Below are 15,879 nucleotides of genomic sequence, written 5' to 3' on the forward strand. Positions count from 1 at the left end.
TCTTGCCCTGGCTGAGTGACGCCGGCAGAAGTATTAACCAGGTCTCTTTTGACCGAGTAAGTTATTAGCTTTGGCTACCCCCCCCCCCCCCCCCCGGCCCTGTCACTCACCTCGCCGCCTTCTTGGCGTTGGCCCTGCTAGGCGATGGGGTGCGGACGTGTCTCTGTGACGGTGCTGCCGTGCCTACGCCAAAACCACAGCCCTTCAGCTCCCCCACTCCTGCTTTGGAGTCCCGCTTCTGGAAGAGTTTTATTCAAACAACTATCCGGTCAAAACTCAATAAAAAAAGCAATCGTTTACTAAGCTTTAAAGGCAGGTTTTGAAGGCAGAAGTAGGATTTAAAGTAGAAGTTACACGTGTGTTGTGTTTGTGGTAAATGGCTCAGCTATGAGACGGATGTGGACTGACCTGAATTGTGGCCTTTGTCTTCTGCTCTTGCTCCCTACTAGCACGCACGCACGCATGCACGCACGCACACGCACACACACACACACACACACACACACACACACACACACACACACACACACACACACACACACACACACACACTAAGTTAAGATGAAGATGTGGAAGACGTGGGAGATAATTATGATTATTAAGTTATGGTAAAATACATTTTTGGGTAACCGCACCATCTTCGAAATATAGCAGATCAGGGGTCCAGATGCATTCAATCATACAAATTGTTTCGGGAGGCGGCCATATTGGTTTGGGTGCCATGATGACCCCGGGGGTCGCTGGCTTGGGTCACTAAATCATTACAACATGTCCTGGGCTACATTTGGGCCACGTGTGGTGCTTTTAGACTGATTTCCCTATTAGCCCTCAACTATTTGCCACTCTTCAGAAATGTTTATTTAGTTTCATAAAGTGATAAAATACACAAAGCTACCACCACTGCATGGTTATCACATATTCTCTATCTCTAGGGTTGTATACCTTGGCAGAAATCACTATGAGCATTAGTCCCCTCAGGGGGTACCGACCAACCCCACTGGCACACGGACTATAAACAAGCTTTTAACCCTTTCACTGCCACACAACAAAGGGTTAACTGGGCAGTAGTCTCTAGGTAGGCGGTGTTCCTGGCTCCGAATGATCGGTTAAAGATGATTGGTTGTTCTCCAAGTATGATGTAAACCGTGGGGCAAACACTGCACGGCTTGTTTCATTGGAGGATTTTATTCAGATACCAGATAAACAAAATGGCAAGCAGTACTAGTTCCATGCTATCCCGGCACCTAACGAATCTTAACCCTTTCACTACCAAATGGTTAACCTGCAACAATACAGAAGGTTAACCCTTTCACTGCCACACGACAAAGGGTTAACCCTTTCACTGCGACGATACAGAAGGTTAACCCTTTCACTGCCACACGACAAAGGGTTACCCCTTTCACAGCCACACTACACAAGGTTAACCCTTTCACTACCACACTACAGACTGTTAACCGTCTGTAGTGTGGTAGTGAAAGGGTTAAATGGTCAAATAAATACCTAAATAAAAATGTAAATGAATAACTACTCACTGCACAGCAAGCCTGAACTGGGCAAACACCTCTTGGGCCTGCCAGATGCTTGTTATCTGCAATAATGAGACATAAGACGATCATGGAACAACATACTCGCTCACAAGCTCTCGTTCGCCTTGATGCTCCTCGAGTGAACACCAAGGCAGGAAAAAGTGCTTTTCGTTTTTATGCCCCGCAAAAGGTGGAATAAACTGCAGGACACTCTTAATTTGGACAAACTTGTGTCCTTAAAATCATTTAGTGTTCTTATTGAATACATGCTATGTATGGACTGTTCATGCTTCTCTCAAGCTGTTCAATTATTATCATTATCTTTCTCCCTGCAATTCATTATTTAACATGATGTGTGCTTGTATGTATGTATGTATGTACTAGGGGTGTAAAGGTACACGTATCAGTGTGTACCGTACCTTAACGAACGGCTGTGTAGTGTACCGAACGAATACAACGGTATGTTAACCACTAACGACCGCCCACCGGGGCCTGTTTTTTTCACAATCTAATATAATTATTATTATTTAAAAATAAATGTACAAGTCGATTATTAATTTTAATATAGAATATTCGTTGACAGCCCTACAAGTACAATTAGTTACTGCACACTACATCACCCCTGAGTGGAACATGGAAAGCGAAACTTTCCCCCACTGTACCGAAAACCCGTACCGAACCGTGACTTCAAAACCGAGGTACGTACCGTACCGTGATCTTTGTGTACCGTTACACCCCTAGTATGTACCTATGTATACTATATGCAATGTGTGTTCTATGTCCAAATGCTGTAATCAGGGTGATGTTGAAAAAGAGAGCTTGCTCTCAACTGTCTTCCCTGTGTGAATAAAGGTTTCAAATCAAATCAAATCAAGACAAAGAGATAGAAGGACGTGAAAAGACACAAGCAGGTGCTCTTACACTGATCTCCTCCAGGCTCCCCTCCAGGTACCTTTGGACCTGGTCCTGGACCTCAGCCATCTGAGCTTCTGATAGAGTCTCACAGCTGGTGCCTGGTCCATTCACCTGGTCAGAGACACACAGTGAACACCATTGATTGATTGATTGATTGATTGATTGATTGATTGATTGATTGATTGATTGATTGATTGATTGATTGATTGAACATTTTATTAACAGATTGCAGAATGAAACATACAAATAAAACAAAACTTGAACTTGAACTTAAACTACGTATTATGTTCGATTATTACATGTCCTCCTCACAACATAAAAATAGAATTTCATTGCTGCCCAAGTCAACTGACTCCACACATGAATGTCTTAATAGGTGCATCCTGCCAAGATCTACTCACCAGAGTGGGACGGATGGACAGCTCCTGTTTCAGCATCTGGATCTCCTTCTGGAGCTTCTTGATGTGGAGCTGAACACAACACCAAGAACACAACGTCATCCTTCTGCTGACCAGCAGCAGATACCTGGATCTCATAAATGAAATCAAAGCAAATGTATTTGTAAAGCCCGAAATCACAAGTTAATGTCCCCATGGGCCGGACAAGTCTTCTGTAAACAAGTCAAGAAGAAACATCACAATAAATCAAGAACAAAAAAAAACCACCATGAAATCCCAGATAAATGTCAAATAAATAAATGCAACAGTCCCAGACATACCCCACACGAAGGCAAGGAAAAACTCACTAAAAAACTAGCAATAGGAAAAAAGCACCACAGGCAATGTGGAGGAGAGAAACCTTAGAGCGTTGCATTCATTTATTTGTTTTGGATTTCATGGTGTTTTTGTTTTGTTCTTGATGTGTTGTGATGTTTCTTCTTGACTTGTTTAAAGAAGACATGTCCGGCCCAATAACGTGTGTTGTCGGGCCTTACAAATACATTTGATTTGATTTGATTTGATTTATGGGCTTTCCCATCTTAGTCAATTAGTTAATTGACCTAACTCAAGCCCTGCCCATATGAAGCCACATGTACATTAAAGGTACTGTTTAAAAAAAAAAAAAAAAAAAACATCAATTGCCAACAGATAAACAACAAATGTAGACCGGGCTCTGGGCTTCTAATTGAGACCTCGCCGTTATTTGGGACAGGTGTCTATTTGGGACTTAAGGTATTCCCCTTTTTTCTGGGGACCCCCTGGAACTCCCTCAAAGACCCACATTGAGAACCACTGATCTAGTGTGCATACTACCTTTCTTGTTTTACCCCCCCCCCCCAAGTACTTTGCTGTTAAGCACCTACTGTAGCATGTACTGGTAGTGTTTCTAGTTTTGTTTGCTCTTTGTTTTCTCGTGTTCTCAAGTCCGTTTTCTGGTTAGGTTTTTTTTATTTTTTTTGTATCTACTTTTTCTCCCATTTTTCTATTTTTCTCCCATCCCAATTTTGTATCGTCCAATTATACCCTCCCCTGTCTCGAACGCTGTTAGGCCATGCCTCCCACAAGCCGGCTGCAATACATCACGTGTCCCCTCCGGTACTCGAGGAAGCAGCCGTCGCATCTTTTTCACCTGCACAGCGCGATCTCTCAGCGGCGAGGGTCTGCGTGGGAGGGACACGCCGCCCCCGTCGCTTCCTGATTCTGCTGCGCAGGCGCACCAACCGACCTGTAGGAGTCGCTGTCCACAACGTCCGATCCCCACCCATCGGCTTCCCACCCCCTAATACTGCCAATTGTGTTAGTATGAACGACCAGCCAAGCTGATAGTCATTATAGTCATTTTGTTTACTGCCCCGCGCCGGCTCAGCCGAGCCTTGTTTTGTGTTCCGTTGTTCTGTCGTGCATTATGCCTTTGGACTACCAGTAAAAGCCTTTTCACTTTGATCGTTCGTCTCCTGACTCCTTCCTCGCTCACTGTCTGCACTATTTGGGTTCCACCACCATGCCGCGCCGTAACACCTACACTGTAGCACTCAACACCTTGATGAACATTGTTACTCAGCTGATAGAGTTGTGCCCTTCCTTCCTGATGACTTGTCGTACAGAACTTTGTAAGTCGCTTTGGATAAAAGCGTCAGCTAAATGACCAAATGTAAATGTACTGGTTTGGAGATTACGGGAGGGGTCTCACCACAGGGTCTAGGTGTTTGTTGACGGCAGGGCTGGTCTGGACACGCCTCATTCTGCAGGCGAAGCGCAGCGTGGAAAGCTGGCAGAGAGGGAGGTTAGTGATCACCACTCATTAGCAAATCAGCCCAGCATAGAAACCACAGCAAGGAAGACATGAGTTATTTTTTATTCACTAAGTTCAATGAGGTTAAGGTTAGGGTTTACTGTGGGACGTGAGGTCCAATGAGGTTATTATGGTATGGGTGGGTTTATAATATGAGATACTCAGTTTTTAGTGAGTCCCAGGCTTTTTACATGGTAGATCTCTTACCGTTTCTTCTATCTGTGAAGCTTCACCATAGATGTTGGCCACCAGCACAGTGTTGCAGTTCCCGCCTACAGAGAACAGATAGATAATAATAATAATTCATAATAATAATAGATCACTGTTACATGAGAGGAGGTCAGACCTTGTTTATTACAGTTCCAAAAATGATATACCATTAACACTTTCCGTGCCACACACGAGAATACTCGGGTTTATTTATAGGTGGTTGAAAGCCACTCACGAGATTTCTCGGAATTATTATTATTATTTTTTTTGTAGCGATCTGAAATCATATTGCATCACCCGAGCCTACCCGAGTATAGCCGAGCGGCGCCGGCGATCATTGTGGAAAAAAGCGCCCCCTGTCGTCTCCCAGATGACATAAGTGATTTTGGAATGGACTCAATGAAAATGAGTCCACATTTTCCAGTCCACTGATGCAGCCGGGGTTACCACAGTTCATTCTGGATCCTCTGAGCCCCGCGGATCATGGAGTTCTACTGTATCGCGTTGGATCCATACACTGATCAGGAATTGGAATATACCAGTTGGATACCATCTGATGTCAGGTAAGGACTCTATGTTATCAGTGTTAGGATAATCAGAGTAAGTTTGATGAAGTTATAAGCTGTTTTGTGAAATGTCTTCTTTCGGTTTCACTGTAAAAGTCCGAGAGGAAATCAACAGGGCGATTATCCGTGCACGGCCGTAGTGTTGTGGAACGTTGTGGAATATTCCAGTAAAAGACGATTTTCATAGAATGCTCCAGAATGGGCTGTTTTTTATCTGAAAACGGGTGCTTTTCTAAATGCTCTGAAACGGAAACGACGCGATAAAAAAACAATCTGCCTTGACAGCACTGACTGGAAAATAGTCTTTGATAATGCGATGGGCAGATTAGACACATAGCCATAATTTAAAACATAGATTAGGCGATATTAACGTTAACATTGGCGCCGATGGTGGCATTCAGCGGGTAAAAAGGAAAACCCGGCGTGGCGGCGCTCAAAGTGTTAATTAGGGATGCACTGATAACAATACTGGTATCGGATACCAGGATGAAATATTATATCAGGAAAATATCCCCTTTAATAAAACTCTATATACAGAGAACCATGTGTATGTAGCATGTCAGAAATCAAAACAAAAAACAAAGTCACTTGATCTTTGGCATTTTTGACACATAGAAACACATTAGATGTGTCTAAAGGAGAAGATGGATAATATGAAAGGCTCTCGTACTCAAATTATGTTTTAATTCTGGTTCAGACCTTCTAGCAATGCTAGAATATAAACCTAATTTGGGTGTAAGAGCGCACACAAACATTTTACGGCACTGTTTATGAAGATTGGATATCCCTGCGACATCACTGATTGGACGGTTCTCTCTCTCTCTGATCTCCAACTTTTGGTGAGAGTGGCACGTGTTCCCAAATACTGTCCTGGGGCACATGTGTCTCACCGATGTGCAAAGTGCCTTAACCCTTTTCGCTGCCACACGACAGAAGGTTAACCCTTTACTATCACACAACCGACGGCTGTTGTGTGGCAGTGAAAGGGTTAACCTTCTGTGTATTGTCGCAGTGAAAGGGTTAACCGTTTGGTAGTGCGGCAGTGAAAGGGTTAACGCTGTTTGACGCACACCTACATGTTGATTCTTACACTTATACCATGGTCATTTGCCAACAATATAAAATAATTTAGCATTACATCACGCGCAGGAGTGTGTTATAAGAATTAGAGCATGCCTAGGGGTGGTTGTTAGGCCCGAGGCGCATGCATGCCGAATGCATCCAACCTTATTGCTATACAATAAACACACATTAATTGAAGCATAATGGAGATTTATTCACAAAACCATCCGCAGAAAAAGTAGGTAAAAAAAATAAAATAAAAATTGCCTCCGTGTCTAGAAGCAGCTGGGAGGTGCGGTGTCTCAAAGCATGCCATCTAACAGTGAAGTTAGCGGTTGGTATTGGATTGATTGAAAATCGTATTACCGAACTACGTGTGCATTAAACGGTTTTAACGCACACCTGCAGGTATTCACCCAGACCATGGTATAAATATCCATATTCTTATGTCTTATATTCTTTTATTATTCCACATTACTCTCATAAAATCATCTATATTCTCATATTTATATAACTCTATATACTGTGAATACACATATTAAATACACATATCCAATCCTTGACAAATACTGTCTGGTTCCATCCAACCCAACTGCACAGTACAACCCATCTATGATTATATTTGACAGCTCACCACTCTTGTATATATTCTGCCTAGTGTATACTAGCTTAATCTCTTTTCTTTTTGTTTATTCTTTACTTTTACTTTATTTATTGTATAGTAGAACACAACAAGCACTTCACTGCACATTGTACTTTGATTTGACCTTTGATGAATGCATAGCTAAGGATCATGTCATCTCAAAGTCCATCTAGTTGTAAACTCTAGGTCCGGCGGCCTCTCACCCAGTGAGTCTTTGAGGGCGTGAGTGAGCTTGGTCTGTCTGAAGGGAACATGGTCCCTGCGTCGGTCTGCCAGAGCCAAGATGGTCTGCTCCAGGAATGTCAGGGACTTGTTGATGTACACGGCCTCCTTGAACCCCTGGCCCTCTGACTGGTACCAGGCACAGCAAAGGAACAGGAAGAGGGACATTACGTTGGTTAAAGGCTCCAACATCTTCTATAACTCCTGTTTTGCGTTATTCAAAATGCACGCATTGCATGCAGTTATACAAACTAAATGGGAGCTGCATCTACAGGGGAATGCCATCCGTTTTAAGAATGCACATGTTCTTCCTGTGCCTCATGACAGTTCAGTCAGTCTTTGTTAACATGCAACTCTCCCTCTGTGATGTCGGTGATGTGACCTGTATGTAGTGTTGGGGCTGTTCCATAGAAAAAGACTGGGGCTCTGTATTTAAGAGGCCATGAAATGTCATACCAGAACTAAAACCTCTTAATAAGTTATGTGTAAAAGCTCACAAAAACACTCCATGACTTCATAAAGTCAGCATTCATCGTCTATGAAACAGCCCCAGATTTTACATCCCAGTGACATTACTGACTGGAGGGTTTAGGCTGTGAGCCAGTAGGGTTGGTCGTTACCATCTTGGGGGACAAACTTTCATAGTGATTTTTGGGAAGGTATACACCCCTACTGCTAGAAAAGATGTGATAGCAATGTAGCAGTTGCCTCCAAATGTGTGCTATCACATCTTTTATAACACTACCAAGCATATTTTTCAGGCCTCCTGTCCGAAATTACATGCCCCAAATGAATCATGATTGCTCCTGAACCATAAGGCCTATATATGCATGTTTCTGGTCTCCTTTGATAGGTAACAAGCTAGGACAAAGTAAACCCACATATATTACCATTCCAGAGTAAATGGAGATACAATGAAGGAAAACATCATATTTTTACCCTCGCCTGGTACATAATCTTAATTTAAAAGGCAATATGACCATTATAACCAATATCCCATGGATAATAATGCAACCGAATGTGTTCTCCTACTCCTTGACTACAAATGTAACTGTAAATGTGATGACAATACATTAGAAATACAACATTTATGATACCATTTAAAAAGGTATACTCAGGGCGGCTGAGTGGCGCAGTGGGCAAGGCAGCCCTGCCCCCTCCCATCAAAGCAGCCCTGCCCCCTCCCATCATACTGGGAGGCACTCAGGTGGCCTCCGTGGAGTCATGCCGATTCCTTGGCATGACCATCTCCCGGGATTTGAAATGGGAGCTCAACATCACAGGCCTGCTCAAAAAGGCCCAGGGGAGGATGTTCTTCCTCCGGCAGTTGAACAAATACAAACTGCCGAGGACCATGATGGCCCAATTCTACACGGCCATCATTGAGTCCATCCTCACCCACTCCCATCATCTCCTGGTTCCCCGCTGCAGCGGCAAAAGATCTCGCCAAGCTGCAGCAGGTGATTCGCTCCGCGGAGAGGGTGATCGGCTGTCCCCTGCTCTCCCTCAGGTCCCTGCACGACTCCAGGGCGTTGAAGAGGGCGAGGAAGATCATGGCCGACCCCTCCCACCCCGGTCACAGCCTCTTCACCCTGCCCCCCTCTGGGAGAAGGCTGAGGATCCCAAAGGCTGTGAAAGCTCGTCACAGACTGAGCTTCTTCCCCTCAGCCGCCAGGCTGATCAATGCCTCAGGTCCCCCCCCCCCACCCCTGCCCCCAAGTGACACTGGCACAATGACACTGACTGCACTGCACTAGTCCTTACTGGAACTCTGCACTTTTCACTTTATATATATGTATTTAAATTATTAATCCTCCACTGCACTGTTTTTTGTCCTGTGTCTGTGTTGGTGTTCGTCATTACTGTGAAAAAAGAAAGGAAAAATGCATACACTGTAATGCTGCAACAATTACCAATGTGTTTTTACACAAATGGCTTAATAAAGGAATCTGAATCTGAAGGCGCTCGCCACTAACGCAGGAGATGCTGGTATCGAGCCCGGCTCTCGCCGTTGCTACCGGCTTGGCCGGTCGTCATACTAACACAATTGGCAGTGTTAGAGGGTGGGAAAGCTCCCCTCAGTACAGACAGTTCTCAGTCTCTATCCGTGGCGCTGTTGGCGGTGCTCTCCAATGGTCTGGGAGCCGAGACTAGCACAGATGTAAAAAAAACAATAACATATATATAATAATAATAATAATAATACAAAACCTACCATACTTTGTTTTACATCTTCCACATCTTCATAAGAACCTTCCACACACTCTGAGGTGGATGCCTGGTTCTCAGTCTGCCAGTCTACACATGTCAGTGCACCTGAGGCCATTTGCAACACACATACATCTTGGGAGTAAACACATTTTTGGACAGTTACAGGCCAGTAGATCCAGGACGGCATCGGGTGCTGGCTGGCCTTCCATCCAGTCCACCACTAACTGTTCAGCTTCCTCTTCTCTCTCCATCTTCAGGCTTCTGCCAACAGGGATTGGCACTTGTGGGTCCTTCTCCAAACATCTTCTCCATATACCAGCCTGGTAGTTGGCTTTCTGTGCATGTTTTGTTAAGCAGTCCTTGCATGGTGGGAGTTGATGACTTTCAAGTTCACCTTTTTTGGCACAGAAAATGTGATATCTGAGCTGATTGACCTTCGTGGTTGATGCTTTTGGGGCATACAGGAGACATGTAAATGCCTCTAGTTTGTCCCTCAGCTCTGGGGAGAGATCCCATTCCTGACCCAACTCTGAGAATGTGTCCTGATTTTGCCTATTGCATTTGCTGGTCAGAATTTTTAGGGCACTTGTCTTCCCTTTGCCTGCAAAAGCACTTACAGTGTCACATCCTGTATATGCATGCAACCCGATGAGAGCCCTACACACCTCTACGCGAACAGTGGCAGCAACCTTCCTGGTGTCCACAAGCCTTGCACAGGATTTACTGCCACACATCTGGAACAATGGGGCCTCAATCTTGTCACAGAACGCTAAAGACATGATAAAGACATCTGTGTCTTCTGAGCAGATAACTACAGATGGGTATCCCTCTCTTTGTGGCATGGGCAGCATGGAGAAGTAGGCGGCCATCTGCTTCTTGTTGACATTGAAGAGCTGACACCTCCTCACTGTCCTGAGATGAGATTCTGTAACATTTGTCATTCACAGTTGCATACAGAATCTTGTCTTGTAGCTTTGCTCTGTACTCTGCCTTCCTCCATTTCATCGACTATACAGCTAATGAGACTAGTTTTGTTACTGACTTTGGTCAGGAAGCTCCTCCACTGCCTCACCATCTGTGTACCTGTGATACCTTGCAACTCATGACCAGTCTCTTCACCCCGTAGAGATCTTTCATTGTTCTTGATAGAGTTCTCCTTGTATGTGTCAAACACAACATCTATTCTGCTACTCTGACTGCCTTCCCTCAGAGCCATACCCAGAACTGTTGTGGCAACATCTCTGAAAGTAACTTGATCACCTTTCACCTTTCACTCTTTGGACCAAGTTCATTCCATCAACCACTGTAGCAGAGTTCCCTGGGAGTTGCTATGCTAATGCAAACATTTTCTGCAAGGTCGTGGCCAAAGTAGCTTTATTTGTCTTTCTCAGCAATCCGCCTGGTGTGGACTGTGGACAGGGCCCAGGAAAATCGCCCAAGGGGATGAGAGAGGATATCTTCCATATGTAGACTGCACCCTTGTGCCATCACTTTGATGTGTCCAAACAAAGACCTGTTTGCTTTCAAGATGATTGCCCTCCCACTTGATTTCACTTCTCTCTTCTTACACATATCTATCTATCTAGGTCGTCCTCGGACTGGCCCTCCATCGGTGCTTCCAGTCATCCCGATCCTCCATGCATCTGGCTAGCTCGCCGGTGCTTTCTGTTCCCACATCTCTCCTGAGTACGTCCACGTAGGTTAACGTGGGACGTCCTCGTGATCGATGCCCGTGTGTTGGTTCCCACAGCACAAGTTTGCTGGTTGGCATCTCATGGTGTCTCTGGCAGTGACCTGCCAGCCTCATTCTCCTGACTGCCACTTTATCGCTCACCTTTAGCACCCCCCCATACAAGTTTGCATTAGTGACATGCTCATCCCTGTTGATGTTGAGCACCACACGCATCATTCTGGTGTAGCACCCATCCAAGGACTTCTGCAGGGTGGGCTTCAAGGTCCAGCATTCACTGCCATACAAAAGGACAGACTCAACTGTTGCATGAAAGAAGTTGAGCTTGATTTGACGGGGGAGGTTGGATTTCCACACACTGGTCATGCCGTTCAGAGCCCTCCACGCAAGTGCCTTCCTCACTTTAAGGTCTTGCTCGGACGAGTTGACCCACGAGCCCAGGTACTTGAAATCACTGACTTCCTTTAGAGCAGAGCCTCCTGTTGTCCTTAGAGGTGGATGATCCGAGAGGATGTTGTACATTATGACCTCGGTTTTCTTGGCATTTAGCCTAAGGCCAACCTTGGCGCACTCCGTCTCCACTCTGCACAGGAGTTCCTGTGCCTGCTCCACCTGGTCAGAGAGCAGGCTGATGTCGTCCGTGTAGTCAAGGTCTGTTAGGACTATGGCGGGGTGTCGTCTCGATCTCCTTGGGGTTATTGTGAGACCAAGTTCCTGCTCCCGTCCATTGATGGCCTTCCTGAGCGCATAGTCGAGGACTATGACGAAAAGGAAGGGGGCAAGGGTTTTTAGCCTGTTGGTTTTCATTGGGTCATGGAATTTCTTTGCTGGTAGGTCTTTCTCCAGTCTCTCATCCTTGAAGATTGCATAGCATTGCTCACCAATCTCATATGCCTTCATCAGGTTGGAGTCCATCTCCTTGGGGGCTGTCTTTGCTGTAGAGATTCTAATGAGGTCCCGCTTCTCTGCAAATGGGTTGACCCATTCCTGTATGAGGCTAACCACTGCTGAAACTGCTTCCTCATCTTTCAGGATTATTGGCTGCTGTAGCTCCGCATGACAAACTTCTGATTTGTTACCTTGCACCATCTCCCTTAACTGTCCCAGGAATGCACTGCGGTGCTCAGCTGTTATGTAGTAACGCTTGACAGCTCCAGCATTCAGGCTGAACCATGTTGTGCCTCCAGGAGTCTGTGTCTTTGTTAACTGTGACTTCAGTAGCCTGGTCCACAGGGATCCGTCCAAAGGGGTTGTTACTTGACAGCTGCACCAAGAATTGGCCTGTCTTGAAGGCCTCATACACAGCAGGATGCTTCTCTGGGCGGTTTTTCATCTGAGCAAAGTAAGGGGACAGGTACCTGGCATAATTTATCTTATCATAAGCAAAGCACCATGGGATCATGCTTCTTATAGCATGGAGGTGCAACTCCCAGTCCCCCTCACGAGAGGCACGCAGAAGGCCAAGTATTACGTTATCTACCATGTCAATTAGGGATGCCCCGATCGATCGGCCACCGATCGCTATCGGCCGATAATCAGTATAAATATGCGATCGTGATCTGTGATAATGCTTTATTTTCGCCGATCGTCAAAACGATCGAAAAGCGAGATCTCACTCGCTGAGTTCTGTCTCAGACGCTCCGTCTCCTCATCCTCCTCCTCCCTTCCCCGTGTAAACAACAAGCTCGGGCAATAGTCTGCTCTAACCTAGTGCATGTGAGCTCCTTGAGCTAACGTTAGCCACCGTTACTGTTTAAACAGAATGACCCAGTCAACTATTCACTTTTAGTTTAATACATGAGGCATTGTTAACAGTATCTAGCCGGCTAGCTACTGATAGCTCCTGATATCAACAAATGCTCCAGCAATAGTCTAGTAGAGACGTGCATGATAGCTCACGTTAGCCCACGTTACTTAGCCCACTGCTCAAAACGAAACGTCCCATTAAACTAAATAGTTCACTGAGGCGTTGTCTTAACGTTATATAACCGGATAGCAGTAGCCACAGATAGCTCCTGATATCAATGTCTTATAACAGTGATTCGATGCGTATTCGAGCCCCGGCTTGCATCGCAGTCACAAACGGGGCTAGCTGAGGGAGTAGGGTATATCTGCAGAGCCGCAGATATACCCTGCTGAGGGCATACTGAATGTGATTTGATCAAAGCAGAGTATACACAGACAGTGGAGATAGCGAGCATTTTGACTTGTTGCGTGGTGGCGATGTCTCGCAGATAATACAACTACAAGTATAATTATATAATATATATATTTTATTTAAAAAAAAATTATATGAAATAAAAATGTTAATCAAAAACGATCGGTATCGGCCGATATGGCTCAAGACGATCGGTGATCGGTATCGGTGGCAAAAAACGTGATCGGGGCATCCCTACATGTATGACATGCAGAAAGCTCTCCATTGTTGTGACGGAGGTGTTCCAGAAAGTCTGTCCACAGGGTTATCAGCTCAGCTAAGAGTGGACTTTGCAGCAGATTGTTCGCCGTCTGTTGGTTCAAGTCACTGGCCATGTCTTTCACATTGTCCAAGAATGATTTAATCATCCCACTCTTCTCTGGAATGCTGTCCTCAACCCACAGTGTGAACTCTGAACTCTGCCCATGCGAGTCTCATCAGTGCTTCATAGATGTACTTGTGGACCCTGACAGCACGGTTATAGTGTTTACCATCAAGGACTCCATTGACAGAACCCTCTGCGACAATTCCAGCCTCTATGCATATGTCCTTTAGACCAGCATCCCGAAATCGCTTTCCTAGGATGGCTAAGGCATTACGTATGGTATGGAATGTCCCCATTCTGAGAAGAATGTTGGAGAAGCGCTCTTTGTGCTTCCAGGCAATTTCAGTGGCTTTCGCATATAGTGCTTGATCCATGACTACCACAATTGATTCTAGATGCAGTTCCTTTCTGATTTATCTCTGATTGATTCAGGATTTCAAACACTGGTCAACTGTGGCTGGTGAATTGATGGTTGGCAGATACCCAACTATATCTTGTGAGATTGGTTCTTGGTCCCTGGTGCTGATATTAAAACCAGTCCAGCTTGGGATTGTCTGATTCTCTGTATCCGTTTGCCTTGCAAGTGCCCACACCAGGTTCTTCTTGCAGGCAAGAAGAGCAGCTTCCTTGGTTTCCTGGACACAGTGTTCCCTGGTTGGGAGAGGCTGTGGGCCCACACGCGCACCTGCTACATATACTCCCAGTTCTTGGTCCTCAATGGTGACCGATCTCTGCTTCAGTTTCTCAATGTGTGGAAGCTCAGCTCTTGGTAGTTGTGGTCCATAGACATTGGCCTGTACAACTACCATTGACTCTATGTGATGTGCCCTTTCCAGTGAGAGTTTCCTCAAGTCTATCAATATTGTCCCATGCAAGATTGATGCTGGAAGTACAACTCTTGAGGCTGTTGCTAGCTTTTGGAGACACAGAGCAGTGTCATTCTCTTCATGTTGGGAGTAATAGACCCCATGCCCAAGCTTGTTCAGTGTTTGGATGAGCTCAGTATTACCCATCAATGTTTTTACTGCATAAGGAAGTAGAAGGTGGTTTGTGTTAAAAATGTAAACATGATTACTTGATTAAAATGTTCCTTACGCTTTCTCCTAGCATCACGATCGGCCATGCTTGCTGAAAGAGGGGTGTGGCTCTAATGCAGTCCACTTTAGATGATGTGGAACAGTGGTTGGCTTATAGACATCCAAGAAAATGTTTGTTCATATGGGTGGGTGTAGTCTGATAATAATAATAATTATAGATCTAGACCGCCTTTAAAAGTCATGTCCATGGATCAAATGGGATATCTTTATAAATTGTATCATAAATGTTGTATTTTGTGTATTTTCATCAGATCCAGAGTTACATTTGTAGTCAAGGAGTAGGAGGACACATTCAGTTGCATTATTATCCATGTGATATTGGTAATAATGGTCATATTGCCTTTTAAATTAAGATTATGTACCAGGCGAGGATATAAATATGATGTTTTCCTTCCTCCATTTGGAATGGTAATATATGTGGGTTTACTTACACTGGATTCATATGTCCTAGCTTGTTACCTATCAAAGGAGACCAGAAACATAGGCCTTATGGTTCAGGAGCTATCATGATTAATTTCGGGCATGTAATTTCGGACAGGAGGCCTGAAAAATATGCTTGGTAGTGTTATAAAAGATAGGATGGCACACATTTGGAGGCAACTGCTGCATTGCTATCACATATTTTCTAGCAGCAGGGGTGTATACCTTCCCAAAAATCACTATGAAAGTTAGTCCCCCAAGATGGTAGCCGTGGGCCAAATTTGGGGCCCTGGCTCACGGCCTAGTTCTCTCTCTGGTGTCTAGCTTTAGGAGAGAGTGGTGTGTGTTCACAAATACTGACTGAACTGTCCTGGGACACACATAAGAACATAATAATAAGGCATTCCCAATTTAAAACAAAGATACAAAGTGTCAGCTGCAAAGCATTCATTGATCTTAGATAAAGTGCCATGCCTGTGAGCTGCCACAAGGGGCAGAGTGGCTAACCGTGAGTAGTTGAGTGAATGTGTGGGTTAGTGACTGAGTTAGTGACACTGCCAGTC

The 15,879-nt window shown here is 44.9% G+C and overlaps 1 protein-coding gene across 1 annotated transcript in view; it reads right to left on the reverse strand.

The window, feature by feature from the left end:
• kif9 (kinesin family member 9) overlaps window positions 1–15,879 on the reverse strand; it is a gene marked incomplete at both ends in the record, with an annotated part of 43,786 nt that overhangs the window by 12,853 nt on the left and 15,054 nt on the right. Inside the window, 8 exons of the mRNA XM_084325758.1 lie at window positions 1–11; window positions 111–238; window positions 1,538–1,588; window positions 2,448–2,552; window positions 2,843–2,911; window positions 4,572–4,649; window positions 4,881–4,945; window positions 7,358–7,505. The exon at window positions 1–11 is cut by the window's left edge and continues 115 nt beyond it. Coding sequence (XP_084181884.1) covers window positions 1–11; window positions 111–238; window positions 1,538–1,588; window positions 2,448–2,552; window positions 2,843–2,911; window positions 4,572–4,649; window positions 4,881–4,945; window positions 7,358–7,505 — 655 coding nt within the window. The remainder of the gene's footprint in view (window positions 12–110; window positions 239–1,537; window positions 1,589–2,447; window positions 2,553–2,842; window positions 2,912–4,571; window positions 4,650–4,880; window positions 4,946–7,357; window positions 7,506–15,879) is intronic.

The sequence above is a fragment of the Notolepis coatsorum genome (genome assembly GCF_963971535.1).
Source record: "Notolepis coatsorum genome assembly, chromosome: 12".
Taxonomy (NCBI): Eukaryota; Metazoa; Chordata; class Actinopteri; order Aulopiformes; family Paralepididae; genus Notolepis; species Notolepis coatsorum.